Source organism: Zonotrichia albicollis, chromosome 2 (genome assembly GCF_047830755.1).
Source record: "Zonotrichia albicollis isolate bZonAlb1 chromosome 2, bZonAlb1.hap1, whole genome shotgun sequence".
Classification (NCBI taxonomy): Eukaryota; Metazoa; Chordata; class Aves; order Passeriformes; family Passerellidae; genus Zonotrichia; species Zonotrichia albicollis.
Window position 1 is genome coordinate 64,326,604 of NC_133820.1, and position 22,986 is coordinate 64,349,589.

General features: G+C 37.7%; 1 protein-coding gene across 4 annotated transcripts in view; it reads right to left on the bottom strand.

Annotated features, from left to right (window-relative positions):
* The window catches only part of TRPC4 (transient receptor potential cation channel subfamily C member 4), a 134,220-nt gene that overhangs the window by 70,281 nt on the left and 40,953 nt on the right, over positions 1-22,986 (bottom strand). For 3 of the 4 annotated variants that reach the window (XM_074535374.1, XM_074535373.1, XM_074535372.1), the window contains one exon: positions 14,354-14,758. In XM_074535374.1, coding sequence (XP_074391475.1) covers positions 14,354-14,731 — 378 coding nt within the window. In that variant the 5' untranslated portion in view covers positions 14,732-14,758. Of the gene's footprint in view, positions 1-14,353; positions 14,759-17,995; positions 18,089-22,986 lie in introns of all 4 variants that reach the window. The other variant, XM_074535375.1, reaches the window with a different exon arrangement.

Genomic DNA, 22,986 nt, shown 5'->3' on the forward strand with positions numbered 1-22,986 from the left:
CCTTCCAGAGGCAACTTCCCTGGCCTCCCTGAGAAGGGTTCTACCTCTTTATTGTCCTTGAACTCAACACCTTTCCTAATGATAACTGCCACACTGTTAATCTGCTAAGTGTTATCTTTCATTAGTTAAAATTCTAGTTTTAAATGTCTAGTTTTTTTCTTTTTTGTAGGAAACAGACACATAACAAGTAAAAAAGAGGGTCTTAGGCACTGAAAGCTGACTAATAACTAAATAACAGTCTAAGGACTAAATGCATATATTTTAGTAATATGGTGACTTCTTAAGAATGCATACTTTCATAATGCATACTTTCATATTCAGTATATGTGGATGTGTATACTTTCATAAGATTTAATTACAAATTCTGTTCTTTAACATTTTCATACGCACATTTTACCGCAGGACTGTCAAGATGCTTAATGCTTGACTTCCAGATTTCTTTCCTCTGGAGTCTAATGTAATTCCAGTTGTGAACTAAAGCCAGGCAGGTATAGCAAAAAATAATAATTAAAAATCAGATACTTTTGTGTGGACATTTTTTTACCAAAGTATTACAGATTTTTGTTTCTTGTCTATCTTAAAAAGTTCCTTTATTCCAGTATTTCCTATGATCTAACAAGAAGGTTCAATCCCACTTTTTTCCAGTTTAAATTATTTTGATTATACTATGTGGTTATGAAAATTTTAACTATTAATTTTAAAAAAATGTTCCCAATATTTTCCTGTGAAAATATTATATTCCATGTCATGCCAGAATATATATATATCTAATTTTATATAGCTGAAATTGGGTAACATAAACACTCCCCTTAGCATGGAGCTCAACATAACACATTCTTCAGACACAAGCCATGTGCTAACTAGCTCAAAACTTGATTGCTGAGCTCATGCTGGTACTGACCGTCAGCTAGCCAGGGCTTGTGCCTCCTAACCTGCACTGCTGGGATACAAGACAGGTCTTTTTCAAAAGTACTCCATTCATCATTTTGGCCAGTTCTCTAGGATGTGTGAAAAGAGGGCATGAACAGTTAATGCTGAATGTGTTACCTTAGGAGCTTGCTTTTAGTCTGTCTCCTCCTGGTAAGGGGGGAAAGGCAACATTCTTGCCTCTGTGTAAACCCTTCTCAATGTACATCACATGTCAATATATTTCCAAGGCTCAGGCCTAAATGCCCTCATTTGGTAATATGAATCACTGTTAGCAAAGGATCTCTTCCTCCCACTTAGAATAGTGTTTTATGTAATACCATGTCCATTTATTTTGCTGAAAATTTACTTTCAGCTTTGCTGGAACATTACTGGAACAGGGATTTTTGTAGTAACACAGAATCCGTGTCACATTTAAGGAGGCCTCAGTACTTCCCTTTTTACAAGTCTGTGAATTTTGAACAGTAAAATGTACAAGTCTGAGTTATTTTCATCCATTTTTTTCCAGGCTCAAGCTGAGTTTACAAAACCTTGGATGTGTTTGTTTTTTTTTTTTTATCAGCTACACTTAACCTACCCCAAAGATGTGAGTTTTCTAATGCTTGCTCATGCTCATCTTACTACATCTGAACCAATTTGTGTGTCACAAGTGTCACATCATGGACTGATCACTTCCAGTCTCCATGACAGCCACATTGCACAAAAAGCATTAATATAACACATTACAGAAAAGAATTTGACCAATCTGTTTCTGAAGCTCTGCAGTGGTGGGTGGATATGTCACACCATTTCCTCAGAATGTTTCTGATACTTCATATGCTCTACCTTTGTGCAGTTTAAGCCCATAAATTCTTGTTCTATGAAATGTGAATACAGAGAATACTTCATTTCTTTGCTTTCTGTTTTCCAAGTTTTCATTTAGACTTTCCCTATGGGGCCTGAAATGGGATCAGTGCCTTCCAGCTTCCCACCCTTTAAGGTCCCTTCCAGCTCAGGCCATTCTGTGATTCTACAATTCTATGACCTGTGCTCATTCTGACATCATCAGATGTGATTCTGACTTTTGAACAGTAAAATGGTATTGTCCAGTCTTTTTGTGCTAGTCTTGTTTTAATATTCCCTGCAGAACTGTTATCTTAATTGTTTTCAATTCCAAGATATACTTGGTTGATTATTTCTGCTCCACTTAGAACCTTATATTTTTTTCTTACTGAACTCTTTTATTTTTCACAGAAATAATGACTTGCTTGCCAAAACCTGAATGGTAATTGTGTCCTGCAAAAGCCTGGAGATCCCCCCATATTGTCAGTTGTCTACAGAATTAACAGGGCCTCTATTTCATCTAAAATGTCATGAAAAATTGCACTGATAGGGATAGACCCCTGCAGGACTGCTCATTTCACCCCTCCATATGTCCTGTTTCACCAAATACTGTGGACAACTTCTGTGAGTGTGGTTTTCTTAGACTGTCCTTTGATTGACAGTTTATGAAATCTTACAAATCTCGAGCTATATGATATGTGCTGATTTTCCCCAACATACAGAACTTGCTATCTGGTGATGAATGATAATTATATTGTTATGACAAGCTTTGTTCCTGACAAATCTTGGTAGACTGTTATTCATGTCTATATTTTCTTCCAGGTGCTTACAAGCAGAATGTTTGACTAATTTCTTCAGGACAGTCCCTGCTGTAAAAAACTATAGATTTTTTTTATTTGAAAAAAGAGAATATGGAATGGAAAGGGAATACTGTAAAATTAATTGATAGCAGTTTCCAGACAGAAGCAGAGGAAAAGATATTGGATTTGATAGGTTTGGACATGAAGTTGTTGGGTGGAACTGATGTCAAAGGACTTCAGTGCTTTATTTTTCTCTCTTTTTTTTTTCAAGTTGTTTTTTATTTGTCCTCCCTGTATCTCTGAAAGAACTCTGTTCCAAAATACTGCCTGTACATCAAACTGCTCATTTCCAATTAATGTTTTCCTGTGAGCATTATGAGTGAATGGATGTGCTGTTTCACCAGTCAACGCCAGTAGCTTGAGGAAGGGTGGGAAATTGCTTGAAAATAGACACTCAATAGAAGACTGCAAGGATATTTAGAATTTGTTTTCAGCTATGGAACTTACATTTGCTCTCCCCACATAAAATTTTTAAACAGGTAAAGGAGTGTTTCTAGTAGGAGTTCTCAGCTTTGCTTGACTGCTCATAATGAGGAGTGACAAGAAAAAGTTGTTTTCACTCAAGGGACAGTGAAAGAAGAGAAGTAAAATGGTTTGGAAAAAACATGAGAGCTGAGAAAGAAGAAAGATCTTATTATGGAAAGGATTAAAGGGGAACTTGAATTATTTATGTCCATCATGATATAACTCATATATACCTCTCAGAGTTTGCATGATGACTTAAGTCAATACTGAAACATCCTGAATGTTCAAAGCAGATATAGGGGGAGGGCCTTCTCATTTGAATTTATTAAATGGATGCATAAATAATTTTCCCAAGCACAAAATGGTTCATAAAGACAAAATTATTTTAATGAAACTTAAGTCTGATATTCCATTTCCTGAGAAACTGTGTCTCTGGTCCGATTATTAAAATGTGGAGAAGCTCTTGCTTTTCCCTGTTCATTTTTCTTGTCTAAGAATCGCTCCAATAGTCAGCTAGAGAGGTGGAAAGAAATTGGCTTGCTTCAACAGTGAGGTTTTCAGAGAAATGTCAGAACAAAGGAGTTCTTAGAATCTAAGCAGAATCCTTTGTTTATCCCTGAGCTTCCTAGATCTAGACACAAGAGAAGCTGTCCCACTGGCTATAGAATTATAAAGACAGTTTCTGAAAAAGAGCTTTTGAAGAAAAGACAATCACAGATTGGTGGCCTCCCTTGGTATCAACAAACTGTTCAGGAGTTACAAGTGTCTCAGAGGGTGGGAATTAGCTAAATGTCTTTGCAGCTGATTGCAATTATTTAACACTGCAAAGTAATTTGTGCTATCTTCATGGCTGGGAAGTAAATTTAATATTTGAGAAAATTAAAAGGGTTGTGCTCACAAAAAACAAAGCGAGGAACAGGAAAATTCATGAGACACAAAAAATGTTTTCTCTATTTAAAAAAAAAAAATAAGAGACAGGAATACAAAAGATTTTGGCAGAGACAAAGAAACCTGTATCTTAAGAGGATGCAGAGGAACTTCACAATAAGCCGTTCACAAGTACATTATTCCCAGTATGTTTTTCAGTCGTCAGTTATTTAGCAGTAGCTCTACATTTTGAACCATACTGTAAATTTCCCATATTTCACAGATGCAAAACAGAACATTTTTTCTGAAGTATACAGAAGCTCCACAACTATGCTAGGATGTTCTGGGAATGAAAGGTGTTCTTGAGAGGGAAAAGATTGAAAACTGAATTTTATTACAGGTTGATGATATTCTCAGCTGGCAGCTGGATTAAATTCCTTAACAATAGACATGTTAAAATCCTCCTTGCATACAAGAATCAATTGAACAATCCTCCTGCTTAAGAGGTTTTGGAAACTTGTAAGTAAACAAGAGAAGATTCCTAGAAATAAAAATATTCCTTTTGAATCCCCACTGCAAAGAGGTCAAAGGAGAAACAGGAGAGATGTGCATTATTATATCCTGCCCTACACCTGCCCTCCAGTGAGAGACCAGGGGCAGAAGAGTTAGTCAGAGGTACTTAAGGGCACATTGCTAGAAGGAAACCTTTGAAACTGATGGCAAGGGGACTGGATTAGTTCAAACCCCTTAATACTCCTTGTTTCAACTTAGGCTTATCTTAGTTTTGTGTTCCTCTTCAGTTCACCAGCTGGCTGGACCTTGATCTGTTCAGCTCTTACACATATGGGGTATCCATGCATAAAGAGTATTCTTAATGTGCTTTAGTATATGGAAATGTTAGGTTTTTTTTTTTTTTCTTTTGATTGTATGTAAGGATATTTTTGCTAAATTCAGGGCATGGTAGTAAGCAAAGACTTAATAAGCAAAGGTCTAAATGAGCAAGGATCAGGGAAGAGAAATTTAATCTTATCAGCCAGAGGGCTTGTACTTATAGTAAATGTCATAAAATGAGTTGTTAGCAAATAAAATGATGGTAGACTTTTGCATTTTCTGCAAATATTCAGCTGTATCTTAGCAGTACAAAATATGAACAGACACACTTTGAAGGTAGATATTTCAGGTTTCTTTTTTTTTTTTTTTTATCTTGCCAGAAGGCCTCACAGACTCTGACAAGCCTGCAAACTTAGATAATATTTTATTACCAACTCTCTGTAGTGTTTTAGTAGCTGAGTTGAAAGGGGAACTAATTTTGCCTCCTGCCAATCTGGGGTGAAGATATGGAAGATATGGATCCTGGTACAGGCACAAGTACAATTAAAACACTTCTGTCAGTGCAGTATGTGACAAACATATCCTCTATCCAGAAAACAGTCAGTAAATTGACAAGCTAAATTGGTAGTCTCCCAAGACAAGTCAGACCCTGTTATCACATTAATGGGCTTTGTCAGTCCATTGTGACTTTTGAATTTGTTGGATTGTTCCAGTTGGGTGTTGACATAAAGAAATACTAGAAATACTAAATTCCTGCAAGTTTCCCAAAAGATATGGATGTTTGAGATCTAAAGAAAATTATGAAGTGTAAATGCAGCTATGTTACTAGGCACCAGAGAATTAATACAAAATCAGGATATTATGAGTGTATCAGCCTCTGCAAAAGCTTTGATGAATGCTCGTAACATCAAAAAGAGGAAATTACATCATGAGGTATATAATTGGATGAAAATTAGATTTCATAAATTTCACTGCTCATAGAGAAATTTGACAAGAGATGCCCTGTGACACAAGGAAAGATAATGGTGGGGCGTGGAAGACTATATATGAACGAGGTTCTTGACAGAGGTGTGCTTTCTAAATTTTCCTAGTGTTTTCCCATGGCTGAAGGTTTGAAAAGTCATTTGTTTTACAGATTATTATGTATGATTGCATGCCTGATTCCCAAAGACTAATGCTCACTTTGAAAAAGTCTGTCAAATTCTTCTCTTGCATTATTTAAGAAGTATCTCCACAGGCAAGTTCAAGGTAACTGCATTTGAGCATAGTGGCTCCTCACAGACAGAACTCTAAAATGGTGGCTCTTTGAAAATATTCTTCAGTGGACCATTGTTCAGTGTTGGATTGCCTGGAGGCTTCTGTTTATTAGAAACTGCTGTGCCTTGAGCTTTTTTCAGCAGTAGGTTGTCCTGTTCCTAAAATATTTCCTGTGTTTCTGCATTCTGGGCACTGTCAGAAAAAGGATATGTTGCAGAAGAATATACAGGAGAGTATTTATCTTTGTATTTAAACACCTAATGGTAGCTCTATATCTGAATTGTTTTTGAACTTCTATTATACCCAGGAAAAGCTAGGGCTGTGACATAACTGCAAGGCCACAACACGTCTCAGAGATATTCTAAGATGCTCCATACTTCACTTACCCACTACTTGTGAGCTACTGGGCTGGGCCCCTGGTTGATGTAGTGAGTGGAGTCCAGAGAAGTCTTTTTCTTAGCTTACAGCAGACACTTGGTATTCGGTCAGGAAATCCTCTTGCTCATCACTGACCTTACTGGGAGCTCACCTATCTGGCTGATATGTAAGCAGTAAATGGACTGATTCAAACAGCATTTTACTGCTTGAGACACTCTAGAGAATGAGGGAGACCTACACAGACATGACATGAGACCTACTGGAGGATGTCCCTCCTCTGCAGCACAGGCAGGGGCAGGGAGGACACACCTCTGCACAGACTGAGCTCCACTGCTGCCTTGCCTTCAGCTTCAGGCATCCAAATGGGGGGCTGATTTCCATCCCCTTACATACACGTTTTTTATATATACACATATTTTTATATAGCACATATTTATACAGAGCACAGATCTCAGTCTGGGGCCAAAATATCCAGGGCCAAAATATTAACTGTTCCCTGAGTGGCTGCTCTAAGCAGAAAAGATACTGGATTTTTTTTTTTTTTTATATTGCTCCTTTAATGCTTATAAATTTGTCAACTTCCTAAGTTAAATTACATCACCAAATGTACAAATAATTGGCAATATGGATTTCTAGGCCTTAGAAGACAAGACTACCTCAATCAAAAAAAGGTTGTGTTGGTTGAACCTCTCACTCTTAACAAATTTATACTACTGGCCTCAAAGCTGATTCTTAACATTTTTTTCAGGCACTGAAAGACTGTTAAAATATTTAGATTTTAACTGCAATCTTTGGAGTTGATAAGTTTTCAGGACGTGAAGGCAGGTGGGTTTGATGAAAAGGATGCCTGGCATGGAGGCTTGTCAAGATGACAGTATAGGACCACTGACTGTAGAAGGCAGAAATTTTTGACATCTTTTATTTTAATTTGTGTTCTGTCCCTATTCTGATTGTAAGTTTGGCTGAGTGCTGTAAAGAGGGGCTCAAAAAACATGAAAAGATGGAAACAGAAATCAGCACAGAAAACACTACTTCTTGAAGAAAAATCTGACTTTTATGCAGACCTTATTTTTTTAATTACCTTTCTAAAGATTTGGAGTTTCTTTTTTTCTAAAGGGTTTGATTTATTCTAGACTTTCAAATATTTTTGATAATCTGCACTCATCTCCTCATGGTAGGAAAGTACTTTAATTTCTAGCATGAGCTTTGAACAAGAAATATGAAAAGGTCAGCAAATAATGACAGAAAAGTACTCAATATTTCTGAATCTGTAACACTTCAAGTTTAGGTGGAAGTTTGGTTCACCAGCTGTCTTTAAAATAAATCTATATTTGTTATCACCAAAATTCTCTAGATTTCTGCAAACTGCTAAACCAGAGGAATAGATTAATAGCTGGGAAAAGTAATTCTCAATGACGCTACCTTCCAGGAACCTATATAAAAGGATCCTGATAGTCAGAATTTTTCTTCATGTTGCCAATAAAAATTGGCTCATCATTTTGTACAGGTCAAGAAACTGTCATGTTTCCCCATATTTTGTAATTTGTCTTTTGGTATTGCCATGGAATATGATGATTTAGAATTTGTTACAAGGTGATGGGTGCATATTGTGGAACACATTGCCTACCTCAATATTGAAATTGCTAGCAGCTCTGTTGGATGGCACAGGCACACCAGCTTCTGGAGTATTTCCTTAGTAATTGTCACAGGTTTTTCTACTCATCCACCCACCTTACCTCTGATACATATAAACACAGACAGTTTGGGTTTATTGCCAAGACATAATGGCATTTATGTGCAACTTTTTTTGAACTTGAAAACAGCCAGCAACCTTATTCAAACCCAAGAACAAAACTTCTGTAAATTCTTATCTCCATCTCATATGCAATTAGTCAGCTCGGCCCTTACTGTGCACCTGTGCTACATGCTGTTTTCATGTGCCCAAATGGTTATATGAAAGACTGACCAGTTTTATCCACAAACGAAATATCCCCTACACAGCCTCTCCCATTCATCTGTCTATCAATATGTCAGAAAATTCTAACTAATCAGACACCACTGGGAAAAAAACACTCAGCTACCCACTCAGGCAGCTAGCAGTGGAAAGAAACAACATTTTGCCCTCACGTTCCACTTCAAGAATGCGTACTTTCACCCCGACAAAGAATCTCTGCAACGCCTCCTCCATACTCATTACTAGCTAGACTGTCATTAATCACAACATTCGAAAAAGACATTTCATTCATAAACTTCTGTGGGAGACATTTTCAAAACAAAAATGATGCTTAAATCTCAACAGACAAAGACTACCCCACAAGAGATTGCGACTGGTATTTTGCAAAGTCAATGGAAAAAGAGGTTTAGATTAGCAAACTACCAGGCATCATGTAGTGATCATAAAATCTTTCTTTCTGTCTCCTCTTGACCAATACAACTCCTAGTTCAGTTACTAGGGGAAAATTTGAAAGAGAATTTAAAAAAATGTCAGGTTTAACATTTATGTAAAGTCTATTGCAGTCATGTTGGGCCTACAACCTGTATACATTCCTGTCTTCTCCAAGGGGGCCCACTGTCACCAGGAAGAAGTACTACCCTGACATAGGAACTTTTCCACATACACACCACTGGGCTGTGTGGCAATGCAGGACTGGGAAAATGATATTCCATGAGACTTGGAAAGAAAACAATGGGCCAAAGCTGCCTAAATGCTCTGCACACATTAAGGGAGACTGAGACTGAAGCTGGGTTAAAAATGCGGCTCCAAAGCAGAGCATTGGCTTCATCTCAGGACACTGGGCCTCCTCAAAGGGTAATTTCAAGAAGTCCAAAGATACTGAGAGACATTAAAGGAACAGAGTGGGTGATGTGGCCACATGCAGGGAATCTCCTAGGAGATAGGAGCTTTGTCAGGCCTGATAGGAGCTCTGTCAGAAGAGCAGCATCTAAGCTGCCAGGATTTCAGGAATGGAAAATGACTCTTCAGGCTCTGTGCTACTTTCATGCTGCTTCCTGACTTTTCCCTTTTAGACTTTTTCTCTGTTTCTGGGAATGCTGCCAGACTGAAGGCACTTTGCCTGCAAAGCTGTCTAGCCTTGTTGTCCATATCCCTTCCCAGATAGCTTAGGTGAGTGCCTGAACATCCACAGAGGAGTCTGTTCCACTGGCCTAGAAACTACACTGTACAACATCCTTGACACTTCCTCACACAGGACCATTCCCTCATCCTGGCTGATCTCTTACAGTCTTTCATTCTCTCCAGAACTACTTAGCAAATGATTAAAAAAAAAACAAAACAGATGTTGAGACACATTTTGGCATAAGATCAGTCACTGTTTTTTTTTCTGATGAGAATTACATCAGTAGCTCCAAGCGAAAGACAACTTGTATTCTTGTCCTCTTCTACCTTCCCACACTCCAAATAATTATCAATCAGATACATGAATCAAGATTGATAAAATATAACTTTAGCCTTTGTCAGTAAAACAATGCCCTTTCTCTCCCTACCTCCCAAAAAGTCCCACAATAGCAAGCTTTCCTACCAATCAATCACCTGATAACTCCACCTGTCCAAGAATTTACAATGGCTGCTAGCACACTGAACAGCACATAAATATCTCAGCATTTGCCATCTTCTTACACATGAATTCTCACCTCACCTATCTCTTCCAGATGCCATTCCTTGTAACAGCACAAACACACAGCTTGCTCTGGTTACCTCTGCCACAAAAGGTTCCTTCCTTCCTTTCAGTTCTTTCCCTACAGATAAAGGCTAGAACATATCATACCTAAAGTCTGCCATGACCAGAGAGACTAGAGGCCCCTCCATGCTGATGAGGAAGGGCTGCTCACAGTCTGTCTAAAGAGAAAATGGTAACCTAAATGCTGAATCTTTCAGTCCTCCAGAAATGTCTCTATGAAACTTAAAGTCTCTCTTTGAATCTTAAAGTTTAAAAGGTGTGGGTTTTTGTCTCTTTTAATAAATATTTTTTCCCAAATATTTAGACAATAGACTGAACTCACCCTTTCTTGGGCCATTGAGAAATTGCCAGGAAAATCCATGAAACCCAACAAAAATAAGTTGTATATGCCATGGACTTGCATTTTTAAAGGCTGACACATTGTCAAGCTGAAGCCTGGCTTCCTGACTTGACTTTGGCTGAGTAAGTAGAGGCAGGGCTTTTGCATAAAGTAGTTTATGATGTGACTTTACTGCTTGTCCTGGGAGAGCAAAAGGTCTCTGAGTGTTGCAGCATGTGGATATAGTTTATTTTCAGCTTCCTACTTCCAGCACTGTGCCAGTGATTTCTACTTTTCTCTGCATGTGAGCCAGGCACATATCACAGTGATCACATCTCCCCTTATCCAAAAGCTTTTCTTCCTCTAGCAATTCCCTTGTATTTGCAAATGCCAGCCTGGCATTAGCTCAATATTTTGTTCATACATCTGCAGATCTATCCCTACAGTGTCCACCCATTAAAAACACCCTCAAGTATCACAAGACTGACATACAATAGTGAACAGAAGGCATAAAAGCACTGTCATGTGCTTTCTGCTGCTAGTCAGACAATGCTGTAAGCACTGCAGTCAGGTTTCCAAGTCCTAAAGCAAGTCTGTCAGCTAATACAATGCCACGTGGATTCAAGTCTAGTAACTGAGATTTCAGCTTCACTTATGTGATTTGCAGCATCCTTAGAAGGCAGCTGCACCTCTACTTCAGTCTTCCCTGAATACACACAAATATTTAGATGGTCAACCCCCCAGCTAATGATCAATGCCTGAGTTCCATAAGCAGTAGAGCACACTATGATTTAGATAAAGGTATTAATTTTTTATGCTGTCTAGCCCCCGGCCCATCTGTGGATGCTGCATGCAATTTAACAAGACAAAAACGTTTTCTGCAGATACTAAATTTAAAAGAACAACTTTTTTTCCCCCCTCTTAATTTGGCATTCAGCTATCCATCAGGGTAAGCAACAAGTGACTTGGCAGATAATTCAGGACATATGGCTTTGAAGAATGGTAATTTAAAAGTACTTGGACAAGTTTCCTCAACTCATTCACATTAATTTGTGCTATTCTCTTTTACTTGTGCTCTAGCAGCTGGTACAGCTAAAAAAGTATAGAAATATAATGAATATAATGCAAGTGGCAAAAAACCCTTTCTTGTATTGGATTAATGTATAGTGCAAAAACTTCTCTCAAAAACTGAGAAGCAGAAGGAGTCCAAAGACAATTCAGAACTGTTAAACCTACATGCCTCATCTGTAGTCACCTGGTGGCACCAGATGTATCCATACATTGTTAATTAGGCTAAAACCATTGTAACCTGCGTGGTCATGGAAATGCTGAGGCCATCACGTGCGGCTATTAGGCAGAGCCAGCAGCTGAATGATCAACAGACTACAGAGTTTAGATTTAACTTTAACGAGATCTGAACATTGTTTTATAGTTTGGGGGTTTGGGGGGTGGGGTTTGTTTGTTTGTTTTATTGGGGTTTTGTTAGGGTTTTTTCTTATTGGAGTGGGTTATTTTGAGTTTGTTTTGTTATGGTGGGTTTTTTGTTTGGTTTTTCTTCTTTTTTTTTTGTTGTTTCTTTTAGGAGAAAGTGTAAATTAGATATCAGTGGCATCTCTAATTTGGAGATGTTGATTATAAAACTTTTCTAAAAATGCAAAACCAGATTACTTTAACTAAATGAATTGATTCCTGGTCAGAATTAACACATTGTTACATTTCCCCCCTTTTTTTTGCAATGCTTAAAATGTTTAAAGCATTAAAGTTTGGAGGATAACCAGTTCTTTTAAAAGATACATTTCAGCAGTCCTGAAGAATTTTAGCTTTCTGTTGATACAGAGGACATTTTCTTCTAGATTTCTGACATTGACAATGAGAACTTGAATTATATAATGAATTCTATGCTTAAAATTATTTCGTTTTACAAATATAGCTACATTTTTGTATGAACTGAAGCTGAAATTAGCTATGCATCATACATAGGATATTATCTCATGAATATAAAGAAAAAAATAGTGAGAGCTAATTCATTTACTTGTGAATCATATCAGGTTTTTTCCAGAAATTCAATGTTCATAACTTTTTCACTAATTAAATATTTGGGAAACTGTTTCTTGTGCCTGGAAGTATTTAGCAAGGTGTTTTTCTTTCTATTATTAACTGTCTTCTGTAGAAATAAAACTTTTCATCAGGGACCAAAGGAAAAAAATCAGCAAAAAAAGGGTTGACCTCAGCCAAAAGGTACTTTTTTATTATACCAAATTCATTGTGGCATTACTGCAAAAATGCCATTGGCATTTACATCCTCTTCAGCATGCCATGTTCCTAAAAATGAACCAGTGTGATCATCAGTGTATTATTACACACACACCTTTGGATGGCTACCATCAAATGGCATGAACTCTACCCTGTCAATGGCAACTTCCACTGTAGAGGCTGCATAATGGACACACAGGGGTTTTAACTGGTTTGGGATGATCCTTCAGGCTCCTCGTACACAGCACTGAGAAATTCCCATGCGCTGTATCCTCATCTGCACTATCAGTTCAGGAATCAAGAAATAAGACAAACATCATGTGAATATAGTTTTCTTCCCTTTCTCTGACATAAATCTGTTGTCATTTTACAGGAGCTCTGCATTTACTATCTAGAAGAAAAGGCAGGCACACACATTTGCAGGAGTACCTAGTATCTCTTTCTTTCCATAACAAAGGAGCATAGAATTAATGCTATTTTATCAGCAAAAATTATACTTTTTGCCTATTATCTGCAATTCTATCCATGGCAAGTATATTATACTGTAATTTAAGTATATTATATGCATTATGTGTAAAAGGGCTGTAATAATTTGAACATACTATTCATTGAAATACATTAATAGAGTACCTATAACACAAGAAAGCTGAAATTGATGAAAATAGAGTACAATAGTATAACTACTTTTAAGGTTTTTCTTCCTAGAAGAGTCATAGGAATATCAGAACTCATGGGCTATGTTATCCTGTCTCCACTATTTTCTTAAAATGAGAAAGATTTGCAAGAGGCTATATACTTCCCAGAGATGTCTCAAAGCAGTTCAAGGGAAAGCAGAATAGGTCTCAGATCATGAATGAAACTATATGCAATGTTTTTTTCCTTTGAGAAAAGACAGGGAGAAAGGGAGAGATGTTTGCCCTTTTTTAGCTGTACTTCATAGGATGGATGACTACTTGAGACAGGACTGAAGTTCTGATCAACTGGGTCGTGTCCACCAGTTTTGCCTTTCTGAGTTGGGATACGATGACCTCTACATGGATGGGCTTAAACATTCCTTGACTTTCATGGGAGTTTCATAATTAAATCAAAGGGACTGTATATTAACTCTACTATTCTCTTTGGAATTATTTGATTCTTTGAATGATTAAAGATTTCCCAGCCATATCTGCAGGAATAATATTATGATTATACAGAGGGGAGTTATGGGAAAGACAAAGAGAGACTTTTAACCAAGACCTGGAGTGACAAGAAAAAAGGCAATAGTTTTAAACTCAAAGAGGGTAGGTTTAGAAGGGACAGAAGGAGGACATTTTTTACATTTAGGATGGTGAGACACAGGATAAGGCTACCCAGAAAAGTTCAGGGTGTCCTGTCCCTGGAAGTGTTCAAGGTCAGGCTGGATGGAGCTTTGAGCTGCCTTGTTGAAGGAAAGATATCTCTGCCCATGGCAGGATGTTGGAACTAGACTTGAAGGTCCTTCTGACTCAAAACAATTTCTAACTGTATGATGCATAAACATAGATGAATACAATGCATTCAGCATCAAAGGAATTGATTTTCTGATTTTAAGTATTGTGTGCCAGGATGATGTTTTGTTTTTCTTTCTCTTACCCCTTTTGCACAATTCTTCCCTTTACATTAGACCAGATTATAAACTCAGAAAACCCTGCACATACCTGCTTCTCTCCACTGGGTTTCTTGTGATTCAACAGCAGCTCCACGGCTCCAACCACCTCCTTCCGTATGGCATGCAACAGAGCATCTCCCACATACACGTTAAAACTTAAGAGCAGCTCAATGAGCTCAAGGTTCTCATTTTCAATTGCAATTAGGAGTGCAGTTCTTCCCAGGGGATCAATGCAGTTAATATTGATCTTGAAATAAATTTCTGCCTCCTCCAAGGCTTTCTTTACACTGGCGTAATCTCCTTTCTCCACGGCATTCAGGTAGGCCTTCTCTGAATGGGACAGTTCGGATTCTGCCCGCACGATGCGAAGAGGGATTCGATCTCTGTAGGGAGCATTGACGCTTCTTTTGTAGTAGAACTGGGCCATATTTTATGCCATTCTAATACTTTGTCTCTGCAACATGAAAATGAAGATAAAATCAGTAATTGAGCTTGGGGTATGGTGCACCAAATTAATATTTGCTGTATGTACATATTTAAAACTCATACTAGAAAGTGATGTTGAAACATTTTTTATCAATAGAACATGTAAGCAAAAGTGGAAGCCAAAACACTGCTTATTTGTAACTTACCAAGTAAAAGCACATCTGCCAGAATACCATTTGCTTATTTGCTTTTTATAAATCTGTGGCAAACAAGAAATTATATGGTACCAACATAGTTTACCACCAGAAGTGTTGGTCCACTTCATCCTTAATCCCTTCATTCAGTTCTGCAAGGACTTTAAGAGCACAGTTGCCTGTCTCAAACACTGTAAAGTCCACAGAAAGACTTGCCATGGGAAAAGCACAGAATGGAGTGACAGGATGGCAACCACCCCAACTCTGACAGAGGAAAGATCTGGTTAGCACATCTTGGTAGGTGCATCCAGACAAAAAATCACCCCAAGTTATGGGAAAGATGGTATCTATGACCACCAAAGATCAGCAAAACCTCCCTCTACCTCCCAAATATGCCTCTGTGGGTAACTTGAACTTGGACTGTAAGATAAACCACTACTGCAGGGACTTGAGATAAGTTAAAGGTGGTACTATCGTCCAAGTGCTGTCTCAGACCTAGGGAGAGATTAACAGAGCCTGGGGAAAAGAATGGATCACTGCTAATGGACATAAAGAATGTAGAATTTATGGGCCACAAGGAAAGGCAATTCAAAAACTGCACTGAAATTAACTTGGATTGGGTAAACGGTAATTCCAATGGAGAAATCTCCTCTGACATCCTACAAAAACCTATGTGTTGCTTAAGGACTGTGTGTGAACAATATAGCTTTTACATCTTTCTAGTCCTGCTCAAATATCCTGACTTTTCTATGACAGGCACAGACTGCACAGTTCAGTGATGAGCTTCCCTACTAAGATTTTCATTCAATCTCATATGCTACTAGAAAAACATTCACATAAAATGTTTTTCTAACCAGAGCTCACTAACTTATAAATTAAAACTCAGAACCTAAAAGGAAAACCAATATGCATAGGAGATAGATTTCCAAGAACTGGTAGATAAGAGTCACAGTTTTCATTCTGAACTACTAAGTTCTAAACTAGAATTAATACTGAAACATAGCAGCAATAAAACCACTATAAAGTCTTACATATAGTAAAGCATATAATATCTATGCTTTTATTCTATATACTTTATTAGAGAACTTTGCAAAAAAAAATTCCTTCTAAAAAGTTATTTTCTTCTGGTTCTATCTTCCACCTGGGAAAAAACAAGGGAAAAAAAGGGGGGAAAGAGGAAAGAGGGAAGAGAAAAAAACTGACTTCAAAGAGCAAGGTCCACAAAAAAACATTTCCCTCAGCATTTCAATTGGAGATTGAACACCTTATTAAAGAAAGAGCTGTAGCTTCTTGTCATTTTCTCAGCTGATAATGCAAGCTGCATTACCCACTGCTTTTTCCTCCACTTTCTTCAGTCATTAAAATAAAATCTCTGTTGAGATTCTATAGCAAGCTATAATACATATTTTTATTATTGTGAGGTTTTCATTCGTCAAAAAAAAGTCACTTAACACTGTGAGGAACATAGTAATAAATCCACTCCCTATTTTCTTAAGCAGTGCAATGAGAAATATGTAAAGGCTGTTACTAAGTTGTTTTCTTTGTTTTCAAGAGCAGATCAACATGGCTTGACACAGGCAGGAAAAGGTAAAGAAGATATGGGAGAGAGAACTCTCTGCCACATCCATATACAGGAGCTGAGGAACTGCCAACCTTTGCAAGATGTTTCCCAGTTCTCCCTACAGAATGGTATCAGCCTACAGTCTGGACTACTAGAGGTTGCGAGCCTGTGGATTATGTTCTGTTAATCTCACTCTAAGTAAAATAAAGCTCATATCCATTGCACAGTTCTGTACCCCTGGAACAGATATCATGTTCTTAATGCACTGTATTTTATCTCTTTGCTTTTCATTCTTTCATTTCAAAACTGCAAGTTCAATTCAAGGAGGCGAAAATTTTTATGTTCAGATCCAAATTAAGAGACATAAATATAGTTCACAAGGAGGTATCTGTAAGAAAGGTGGACTGCCATATTGAATGGATAGCCATGGACACTTTGAGTTTCATACCCATGTTCCCAAACTCAGGTACATTGGGTGCTGGATGTGGAAGGATGTCCTGTCTGACTCCGGCTGCCACCTGACAAAGACTTAAGTTTCAACACAGGCTCTATTTCATATCTGTCAGGCAGATGTAAAGTTAACCCACAACAATGTACGCACATTATCCAGTTTTTTAATATATAAAGAGTTCCCAAGACCCTTGAAGAAAACAGAGGGACTGCAACTGGGGAGTTAATGCTAAAGGCTTCTCTCTCTTAAAAGCACATGAATAAAAAGATCATTGTCTCCACATTTATTGTGAGAAAAACCATGAATTAACTTGTATCAATGAAACTGGGCATCAGAAATGTTTATTCTAGAATAAGAGAACACTCACCTACATATGGGATCTATCATGATTTAATAAGAATGATTTGGGGGTTTATTGTTTCTTTGTTTTTATTTTAAGTCTGATGAAGATCTTTTGTTTCTTCACTGTAAGCCATAAGGAAAATACTTGTTGGAACTTCTTTTGTTTACCTTTTCATGATTCTTGAGAAGTAGATCTAAATTTAGTTAGATATTAAACACACATTTTCATTCTTTTAAATAGCTGTCCCCCACTAATCTCTATTTGTTGCCTGAACCAATTCTTGAAAATAATTACCCATAAATAAGGTTTAGTTTTAAGTAAAAGTCTATGTTTACATGCAATTAGAAAGTAGAGATTGATTGCTGATACAGGATGGTCCTGGAGGGTGATACGAACATCAAAGATAATAGTTCCATGGGTGTTTACAAAAAAAAACTGTTTATCATTTTATCTACAGGTAGATAGTGTTGTGTAACAACTGTTACTGTGCTGTCACATATAAATGCATGCGTATGACATTTACATGGAGCTGTAAGACCTAGAAACAAACCAGCAGCACTACAAAAGTTTCCAATTGCTTTGAACATCTCTGCAGGAAGAAGTCTAAAGAAACAGGAGGTCAAAAACACAGGGCCAGTGCGAGGAGAATGAAAGAAAAAAAGTTATGGTACAAACTTATGAAAAATGTAATTATAGTTTCTACAGAGTTCATATACCTGACTCATAATAAAAACACTTCAGAGAAGAAATGAAGAACAAAAAAACTTTATATGGTGCTTCCCGCTGTGCAATGGAAATATCAGCAGCACCTGAGCAGGAGAAAGAGATAAAGAAAGGAAATCATAATACTTTGACAGAATAGTGATTCTTAAGAGAAAACATTTTTTTCTTAACAGTCAGTTTTGTTTGCACCTGCTACAGACCACTATTTCAAATTACATGGGACTGTTTCTTTCATATGTTGTTTTTCATGAAGGAATAGTAACATTCCACCTTCTTTGCAAACCTTTACCATTTCCACTCTATCGTTATTTAATAATTGCATATGTCCTTAGAAAAGTTGATGTTATTAATTTTGATAGTCCTAAATAAACAATTGGACTTTTTTTTCTGCTGCCATATCATTGTGTATATGTACATATACATGCATATTATAACCACAGGCACACAGATATTTCCCCATCAAAGCTCAACAAAAACTGCAATCAGATTTCCTTGGCATTTATTCGATCATATTTGCTTCCTTTACATATATGATCATATCCTCCCTATTTTTCCAGAGGACCCTGACTTGCACTTCCTTTGCTTGCTGCCCCCTACCCCAAAACCAGGTGTGAGAGGGAAACTGGAGTGAGCCACCAGCAGGCACCAAGGGCCTCAGCGACAAGCCACTTGTATCACTGCTCACAGACGTACTGCAAACCTTCCAGAGACAGAGACAGACCCCAGTGAGGACACATTTCCTTCGGCAGATGGGAAGTGGGAGGGATACAGATAGGCTTGTTAGTATCCACGTGTGCAGCTTCTGAAATCCTCACTGACACAACCCTTCTAAAGACATTGTATTTCCAACACTGACCACTGTTACACTTACTATAGCATTACAGTATATATAGATAGATAAATATAGCATTATCCTATATAGCTTCTTCTATATAATCAAAGCACACTTCTGATTCTGCTCATGAGTTTTTCAGACTATTTGCATTAAAAAAAAAGCAAAAGTGGAACTTCACATGTAACTATGGCATCACCCTGCTCAGAACCAGAACATTTATGACAAGTGAATAACGTGCTGATTTCTCTGATCTTCTGAAACTACTTTATATGCACTTTTCATGGCAAAGGAAATTTTCTGACATTTTTCAAGTTCATGAAAGTATGACATTTTTCCTTCTAAAATAGATCTGTGACATACCAGCTTTAATCTGACACAGAACGCTATACGATACACAGTAAAAATGATGTTCAAAGAGAATTTTGGAAAGTAAGACTAGCTCTGATAAATCCCAGTCCAAATGAAGCATAAAGTTCCTTCTCTGTCAGTCACCAGAACAGACTGTTTCATTTCAACAGGAACAAAAGAAATGCAAATAAGTCTTTGATTTCTGAACCCAGCATTAGTCGAGATACTGCCTTATAACCAAATGTCTGAACAGCAACTTTAACATTCTCTAGCACTGGGGTCAACTGGATAGGCTGTGTCCATACTGTTAAACATACTTCACCCCAAAACAGGTCAGCTGAATGAGAACTGTCTTCTGGGGATAATTTGGGGCCCAGGCTAACTCCTGCACTGTGCCTGGAAAGTGTGTAGGAAGCTAGAATTGTATTGAGCCAGCAGTTGGGTTGATTCCAGGGACTGCTCGAACAACTTTGGCTGCAGGTGATGGAGTTTCACTGATCGTGCCTGCCTTCTAGCACTGTTTGTTTTATAGCTGTTGTAGCTGGCAAAATACAGTATGTAGTGTCCTTACCTGAAAGTAATTTTTCATTGTTAGAACTACAGTTAAGATTTGAAAGCTAACAATAGCAAAAGTAGCAATTTGAAATTCAAAATTTAACACTGATTCACACATGCAGGACATAAACTGAATAACTCAGTATGGTGCACGTTCCCTATAAGGCTGTTAATTTGGAAAAGAGCTAAACCTCTCAGTTTTGCTCTGGTCTAAAATGCCCTATAATCAAAGTTTCAGTAAAGCAAAGAACATGACCTAGTATACAGCTGTAGTGGATGATGGGAAGCAGGTTGCCATGTCATCTGCTTACAGGTGTTCTGGCTTCACAGTCAGGAGGGCAGGACATCAGCTACAAAGAACAACTTTAAGCATCTAAGGTACAATGGTTATGTGGTGGAATAAACACCACCAGCATTTTATATCAGCATCTTAAGAGATCAAAACTTAGGAAAGTCTGAGTCTGACACTGAATGTGTAAATCTTCCATGAGGTGACACAGACTACTTACTTTGATGAGTTTTTTTTTTGTAAAAGAGAGGATGCAATTTCATAGCATTGTTTGGGGGGGGGGGGTTAAAGTATGGTACTTCATATATAGCATAAAGATGGTCTATAAGTTTACTTAATGATAAATGGGAGGAAACTTTTACCTTCTAGGGCTGATGTTACACCAAATCTTAGTTGAGAATGATAGATTCTTATAACAGTGACCTTTAAAGTCTACAAGACTAATATCAGACTGGAGTTTGAGAAATATCAAAATAGAAATAAAAGACCATTGAGAGACATTAGAAATTATTACCGGATCTGAAAGGGGTAGGATGATTTGGGGTCAAGCATACAGTATTGCAAATCTGCATATTTCTTAAAAAAAGAGATATTCAAGAACTTGATTCTTCAAATACACTTAAAACTAAGCTTTATTTCATATACCCTGTGGGCAAAAATCTCATTGCTCACTCATGAGGAAAAAAAAGAGCATCATTAGGTCACAGAAGTATCATTAGATGACAATATTAAATTAGTTCATCTTCCCAGTTTATTTAAACAAGAAAAAGGCACTCTTCAGAAAAATACAAAATGCATGGTTACCTCTTGCTGATGGCTAGCAGTATGCAAATGTCCTCAGGGATCCGTGGGAATGACCTTGAAGCTTGAACTATTTGTACTTGCCCAGAGGGAAATAGTGACGTGTTTAAACCTGCTACCAGAACAAAGGAGAGAAAAACTGCTTGCCCCTGACTGACATGAACTTGTTCTTTGAAATGATGGAGCATGAAAGATGTGAGTCCAGCCTACATGCAGTAGGCAGCCAGTTTAGGGTGGGAAGGACAGGGAAAGCAATAACACAGATAATGATCTTAATGAGTGACTGCAACATCCAGTTGAGTTGACCTTCCTGTCTCCTTGGCTGGTGTTATCCTCCTGGGTAAATTCAAGGAGCTCTCCAAAACATTTTTCAAGATAAAAGTACTTCAGTGTCATCTGGCTACACAGAAGGCTGCCTTCCAGCATTTCCAACAGTAGCACTGACCCAATGCTCTATGGATGTGATCCTGCAGCAGCCACACAGCACGGCAACATTTCCCAGGGGACACGGGGAGTGGGCTGTCCCTGCTCACGGAAAGGGTGGGTGGTCTTTCTCCAAATGAGAAGAGGATGGGAGAAGAAACCTGTACACAATCTGTTGAGAAAAGAGGTGGGCAGAAAGGGTCTGACTGAGCAGGTGCACTTGAGGAGGAGAGAGGATGCAGATTAGGTTGGGAAATAAAGGACAGGAACATTGCTTGTGGGAATTATGCTACAAGTAGCAGTGACTTTTCTAAGTTCTTGGGTATGTTTCCACATGTCTTCTCATGCTTCCTATGATGAAGTACAAGGCAGCATGTACTTTGGCCAGAAAAGGGAGAGTTTGGGCAGACTGCCCAAATACTTTTAGTAAAGACTTGCTAATAAAAACACTCCTCTGTGGGTCCATTTTCAGATATACAAGCTAAGGCAGCCTGAGGATAAGTTAAAACACTTTTCAAGTATTTAGGACCAATAGAGAGCCAGCTCTGAAGAGATTTGTGTTCATACATATATCCTCAACATAAGCATTTTAGTACAGGCTGCTGCCCTCAGAGTGGTATGTGTATTTTGTGGGGAGCCTTGAAAGAGGCTGAACTTAAAAAAAACCCAAAATAAATAAAGGCTAGTTAGGGAAAACTGTTCAAGTTTTGGAATTTATTGGTCCTTTTCCACCCACATCCTTAGTGGTTCTGTCCTCACACTGCTTAGAGACACTTGAGTTGGTGTATTTTAATAAGTTTACTAAAAGACTGAATGAAAATAAAATCAGGAAAATTTATTATCTAAGCTCACCTACCATAGTAACCCAAAAACTCAAGTAAAAGGAATGATAATGTTCAATTAAATTGAAATCAAACTGACATCAAAGCAAAACATTTAAACTCAATAGCAATGAATGTTCCACAATTCAGTTAGTTAGACAACACAAAATGTATTTATACAAGTCTATAAGAAGATGATCACCCATTGGTAATAAACACTAAGGAAAGAATTTGATTGAAATCAGTCAAATGAATAATTTGGTTGGTTAACTTGTCTCACAGTGAAATTTATTTACTATCTTGACCAAAGCCTGATAAAAATAATGGCATTTTTTTCCCTCAAGATGTTGTACACTTATGTGATGACTAACCCCTTCCTGCCCTTGTAGCAATAAAGACTTCAAAGTGACAAGCCCTATTTGTCAGGAGTTGTAAAATGACAGTTTCATGTCACTCAGGACCTTTAAATGTATAGCACAGAACATGCCCTAATGATTAACTTGACAAGGTATTATATAAGGTTTCTAAAATCCAGAATAACAGTTCCTTCCAGAAATTTGCCTGCATGGCCAAATTGTCATTTCTACATGTGCCCAAATAACAATTCAGGATTAAAAGTCTCGGGCTAAATTACAACAAGAGTGAAAAATATAAATAGTAACAGTAAGAGAACTCTCATTGCTAGGGAGTGATGGCACCAGAAAGCTGTCATGTGGATTCCCTGGCTGACAAAAACACGTCTATTACAGGGCTCTATAGATCTGTGACCCAGCAGCAATTATGTGAGACTGGTAATAGCTCAAATACTTTGAGCACCCTTCAGGAAGTTTGTATATTCTTGTGTGGGAGAATGTCAGAAGAAGGTACATCACTGCATTACAACACAAAAACTTTAAAAATAGATCACCTGAA